This window comes from Ictidomys tridecemlineatus, chromosome 15 (assembly GCF_052094955.1).
Source record: "Ictidomys tridecemlineatus isolate mIctTri1 chromosome 15, mIctTri1.hap1, whole genome shotgun sequence".
NCBI lineage: Eukaryota > Metazoa > Chordata > Mammalia > Rodentia > Sciuridae > Ictidomys > Ictidomys tridecemlineatus.
In genome coordinates this window covers 3,719,198-3,725,197 of record NC_135491.1, presented here as the reverse complement: position 1 = coordinate 3,725,197, position 6,000 = coordinate 3,719,198, and the positions used below count along the sequence as shown (strand labels likewise).

Genomic DNA, 6,000 nt, shown 5'->3' with positions numbered 1-6,000 from the left:
ACATCATGTTGGCCAGGCAGGATTTGCATCGAGCATCTTCCTGCCTCCTTGTGACGTAGTTGGGAACACAAGTGAGGCCCTTGCATAGCGATTACATTTCGAAGTCTTCTCTCCAGTAAAGATCCTCCAGTAAAGATCCTCCAGTGTCATCTCAGGGATGATTCATACTGAAGACCTTGCCACGTAGATTTCATTTGTAAGTCTTCTGTCCACTATGAATTATCTGATGCTCTGTTAGGTATGAGTTGCAACTGAAGATCTTTTCACATCACTGCATTTGAAAGATTTCTCTCCAATGTGGATTCTTTGATTACTTGCTAGAAATGACTTGTGACTAATAACACTGCCATATTCATTGCATTTTTAAGGTTTCTCCCCAGTACGGATCTTATGATGATAAGCAAGACGTGAATTGCAACTGAAGACCTTAAGACATTCATTGCATTTGTAAGACATCTCCCAGTATGAATTATCATCAGCTGTCTTGCTAGGTATGAGTTGAGGATGGAGACCTTGCCACACTCATTGCATTTGAAAGGTTTCTCTCCAGTGTGAATTCTCTTGCTGTGCAAGGTGTAAAATGTGACTGAAGATCTTCCCTCGCTCATTACGACTGTAAGGTTTTTCTCTAGTATGAATTCTAAGATGACTTCTAAGGTTTGATCTCTGACTAAAGACCTTACCGCAATCATTGCATTTGAAAGGTTTCTCTCCAGTGTGGATTCTTTGATGAGTTATAAGGGCTGATTTTTGATGGAAGACTTTGCCGCACTCATTGCATTTGAAAGGTTTCTCTCCAGTGTGGATTCTTTGATGACTTATAAGGGCTGATTTTTGTTGGAAGACCTTGCCGCACTCATTGCATTCAAAAGGTTTCTCTCCAGTGTGGATTCTCCGATGTTGTGTAACATGTGCAGTCTGACTGAAGCTCTTCCCACACTCTTTACACTTGTAAGGTTTCTCTCCAGTGTGAATTCTACGATGATTTGTAAGGATTGATTCTTTATTGAAGACTTTGCCACACTCATTGCATTTGTACGGTTTCTCCCCAGTGTGGATTATCACATGTTGAATGAGGTATGAGTTACGACTAAAGACCTTGCCACACTCATTACATTTGAAAGGTTTCTCTCCAGTGTGGATTCTACGATGACTTGCCAGGTTTGAAATCTGACTGAAGACCTTGCCACATGCATCACACTTGTAAGGTTTCTCCCCGGTGTGAATTCTCCGGTGGTTTGCAAGGTAGGATTTGTTACGGAAGACCTTGCCACACTCATCACATCTGAAAGGTTTCTCTCCAGTGTGGATTCTCCAATGTTGTACAAGGTATGAACTGTCATTGAACATCTTCCCACACTCATTACACTTGTAAGGTTTCTCTCCAGTGTGGGTTCTCCGATGTTTTCCAAGGTGTGAACTTTTATTGAACATCTTCCCACACTCATTACACTTGTAAGGTTTCTCTCCAGTATGAATTCTACGATGACCTGTAAGATAACAATTTTTATTGAAGACTTTGCTACACATTTCACAAGTAAATCATTTCTCTCTAGTACAGATTGTCTGATGTATAATACAGTGTGATTCTTGATTAAAGGATTTTTCAAGCTCATTACATTTGTATGGAGCTGCAGGAATGTTTGTTTCCGGTTCTTCTACAAATGATAAAGAATATATAAGATCATGTTCATATTTATGAGAAATGTTTCCTTTGACAATCAAAGGAATTCTTTGATGGGGTAGTAGGAAAGAAACATTGAAAGAGGTAAAATGAGCCAGACTCAAAAATTAAGGGTTAAACTGTTGCTCTCATATATACAAACTAGTCCAAAATAAAGAAGAAAAGGCAGTTGAGGAAGTGACTGGAAACAATAAAGATACAGAGAAGATCACAGGGGGAGGGGAGAATGGGAGGTAAAATGAAATGAATGTAACAAAATCATGTTTCGTTACTATATAAAGATAACAAAGTAGATGTCATCATCATGTATACATAGAGAAAGTTTAGAGGAGGGAGAATAGGGAGAAGGAGAAGAGGAGGAAAAGGAGAAAGTGGAGCTTGAAACCAAATTCCTTGCATGTAAAGCCCAGGAAATGGACTTCACCTTAGCCCTGACCCCTCCCATTGCCAAAGCGCCCCAACTCTACTTAGTGGGCAGCTGCCTCTCTGCCCATGTGAGCTCTTACCTGCGTTCACACCCTCCACAAATACCGACTCATTTGGAGACCTGGATATTTCCTCTGGGCCACTCACACTCCAGGGCTCCCTCTCTTGCTCCAACCAGGAGAGGACACTCAGGTCTGAAGGACACATTCCTGCTTGTAAAGAGAAAGGAAAGTGATGCACTGTGGCTTCTCCACAATCCAGCCCTATCTGCACATGAGGAAGAGGACATTACAGAGGGATACAGAAAATATTTCACTATATCATGCAGGTATCTGGCTCTCTTCCAAGAACCACTAAATCAAAAGCACAGAAATAGAAATATTTTAAGAGTCGGCTGTGGGCTTTATGTTGTGCGATAGCTCTGGAAGCACCTCTGCAGTATCATGAAGGGGACAGAACATCTGAGGAAAAGGGAACAAAGTACAGCGGATGTACTGTGGAGTGTCTTTCACAGGCAACAGGACTTCAATAAGTCAATGTAGAGAATCCCAAAGACAAAAGGGAAATGCTACGATATACAGGGCAGATCCCAGCATTAGGGGAAGTCAAGCTCACCCAGGGAGACCAGGTTCCTGTAGGTCTCCAGCATCACGTCCCTGTACAAAGCCCTCTGAGCAGGGACCAGGCACTTCCACTCCTCCTGGGAGAACTCTATGGCCACATCCCTGAATGTCAGCGGACCCTGAAATTAAAACAGGCTTCACAATGGGGCACTGGGGACAGTTACAATCTTCATGCAAAATGTGAACCACAGAGCCCAGACATGGTGGCACATGCTTGTATCCCAGCTATCCCCAGGCTGAGGTGGGAACATTGTAAATCGGAGGTGGGACTGGGAAACACAGCAAGATCCTCTCTGAGAATGAAGAACATAGGAGTAGGGATGTAATGGCAGAGGGGATCTAGGTTCAACCCCATTACTGCAAAGAAGAAAACAAAGAGAAATGAGAAGGGAGGAGAAGTGTAAGCATGCAACTGATTCAAGTGAGAAGAGCTGCACTGTGAGGCTGTAAACACACATTTGGTATCTGTCTGTCTGCTGATGTGGAGCTCACCTGGAATCTCTGGAGAGCTAAGAAAGAGTTCTGTGCTAGTGAGAAGACAGGTGCCTAGAGCCCCCTAGAGAGCTTCATGAAGGGGCTTCACCCAGAAAGCCACAGGCAGGAGAGGCAGTTGTAACACAGTCCTGCCATCCACCTCCAGGGAAGGGACAGGGACTGGAGTCCCAACTGATCACCATCACCCAGGATGTAATCAAGCCTGCCTACATAATGGAGCCTCCATAAAATCTCAGCAGGACGGGGTGAAAGGGTGTTCAGATCAACTCGTGGGTGGAGGGTCCTGGAGGATGGCCCACCACGCAAAGTCATGTGAGCTCCACGTCCTTTGCCCCACACCTTGGCTATGCACCTCTGCCATCCGTGTGTTCACCTGTATCTTCTGAACAGGGCGATACCACAAGGCAAATGCAAGTAAAGTCCTTGAAAGTTTTAGGAAGCACTCTAACCACTTTTTGAATGTGAGGGGATGAAGGAAGCCTCATTTATAGAAAGTCATTCTGAATCATGGGCCATACTTTTGCAGGCCTCTGAAAAGGGGCCCATTTTTGGGGACAGAGACCTCAACTGGTGGGATTCACCATGTATCTACACAGTGTCTGAATTAGGTGAAATGACAAGTGCCCTCTGAAGAACTGCATTCTTGGTATATGGGCAAAAACCCACACTTATTTGGGATCACAGAAGCTTTCTGTGTTCGGAGGGTATATAATGCTTTCCCTGTGTGTTCATATGTTCTGGTATTTCTGAGAATGTTATACCTCCTAGTTGTGTTTTATTTTAATTTTCCTTAAGGCAAGATACTGCCTAAATCTGTACAGATTTCTCCCGTGCAGAACACACAAAAAACATAGTACCAGCCACAGTGGTACACAGCTGTAATCCAGACCCAGGAGGAAGAAGAAGAGAATCACAAGTTCAATATCACCTCAGCAATGAAGCAAGACTCTAACTATTAAAAAAAAAAAAAAAAAAGACAACAGGGATTGCGGATATAACTCAATGGTAGAAGGGCCTGATTTCAATTTCTAAGAAAGAAAGAATCAGGAGTCAGGATGCTCAGAGTCACTGTGTTCAGAGACTGTGCTGCAGGACACTGTGCAGCCAAAGCAGTCCATAGGAAAAAGAGGTCTGTGCAGAACCAACCGGAAGTTGGGGCTGAAGGTAGACAATTCACATAAAAATTCATAAAATTTAGTTATGGTACTGGACAATGAACCTGGGTGCTTCACAACTGAAGCCCCGCCCCCCAACTCCCTGCCTTTTTTTTTTTTTTTTTTGGTTTTGAAAGACTGACACCAGGACATTTACCACTAAGCTACTACACACGTCTATTTTTTCATTTGAGACACATTAGGTCACAAATCTTAACATTCAGTTTCGGAAGCTTAAAAGGACCCCAATTTTCTTTCTGTGCACAATGGAATAAATACAGAAGCCAATTGCAGAAGAAAAATTAATACCCCCAAAATATGGGAAAATGAAACACCTCATTCTTAACCAACCAATGGTAAACAGGAAAAGGATTCAGAAAATATCTGAAACAAAAGCAAAACAAAAATAAACATACCAAATCTCACAGAATGCAATGAAATAAAAAATAAAAATAAAAACAAAAGAAAGACCTTAGGGTAGTGAAACTTTACAACAAGGAGGAAGAAACCCAGGTCAACTAACCATACACCTCCAGGGGAAAGAGCCAACTGAAGGCAACAGAAGCACAAGGCAGGAAACAATGAGCACTAGAGCGAGAGAACTGGTGTGGAGGGCAGGGACACCACCAAACAGCACACTCACTTTTTTAAAAGATCAACAAAAATGACAGAGGATTCCCAGGGACACACCTGATGACACCTCCTCATGGGTTCTCTGCCACCAGGTCACAGTGGGATGGAATCTAAGCACAGAGGATGGGGGAAGGGAGGCCCCAGGGGATGCAGGCACACCTGACAGGCAGGAGGCTGCAGAGTCACGTGAGGCCAGCAGCTCCCAGGCCCAGCACTGCACAGGGGACTCAGGACCACCTGAGAGATCACTGTACCTCAGTGACAGCCATTCCTGACTCCGTTTCTTTCCTCCTCCTCTTCAGGGCTGTTTCCTCAGGTAACACGAGTCTTTACAAGTCAATCCTGGAAGGAGGAAACGTACTGTTTAAGGCTCAGAATCATCACACCTTTCCTGTGCCACAGCCACACACACAGGGAGGACCTCAGCATGTGAGAAGACGGTCTCCTTCTGCCCACCCCTTTAGAGTGACCCAGGCACAGTAGTAAACTCCTGCAGGAAGGCGCACAGGAGACTACTGTTACTCCTCTCTTTGGGCCTGGTGTCCCTGCTGGTGAAGCACACACAGGCTGCAGCAGTGGGGAGCTGGGCAGCACTGGGCTCCCTTCAGGGTACAGCCTGGCCCTGACTGTGGGAAGCCATTCTGACATGTGACTGGGCGACTCTCGGTTTGGGTCTGAGGCGTTCTGGCTGTGTTGGAGCTTTCCCGGCCCTCTCCTAATGAGAGAACCCGTCCGTGTGGGGGTGTGACTGACCACTGACCCCGGGGGCCCAATCACTGACCCTGACCTTGGAGTGCAGCCCCCCTTCAACCTTCATTGGAAGGAATTCTCCCCTGAATCTCTTGTTCCCCAATAAAAGGCTACTCCCAGGCGTGTTCACTCTCTCTCTCTCCTGCTAGCCCTGAGTAATCCCTGCTGCCCTGCCTGGCGGTTAGAGGTGGGAACCAGAGAGGGGAGCCGTCTCGGACCTGGCAATAGAAATAAG

At 45.2% G+C, this 6,000-nt stretch overlaps 1 protein-coding gene across 2 annotated transcripts in view; it reads right to left on the bottom strand.

The window, feature by feature from the left end:
- Positions 1-504: 504 nt before the first annotated feature.
- The window catches only part of LOC101969663 (uncharacterized), a 52,902-nt gene continuing 47,406 nt past the window's right edge, over positions 505-6,000 (bottom strand). The window contains exons 2-5 of one of the 2 annotated variants that reach the window (XM_021721130.3): positions 5,270-5,357; positions 2,726-2,852; positions 2,191-2,322; positions 505-1,490 (exon numbers count right to left, since the gene is read on the bottom strand). In XM_021721130.3, coding sequence (XP_021576805.3) covers positions 523-1,490; positions 2,191-2,322; positions 2,726-2,852; positions 5,270-5,284 — 1,242 coding nt within the window. In that variant the 5' untranslated portion in view covers positions 5,285-5,357 and the 3' untranslated portion in view covers positions 505-522. The remainder of the gene's footprint in view (positions 1,491-2,190; positions 2,323-2,725; positions 2,853-5,269; positions 5,358-6,000) is intronic. The other variant, XM_078033025.1, reaches the window with a different exon arrangement.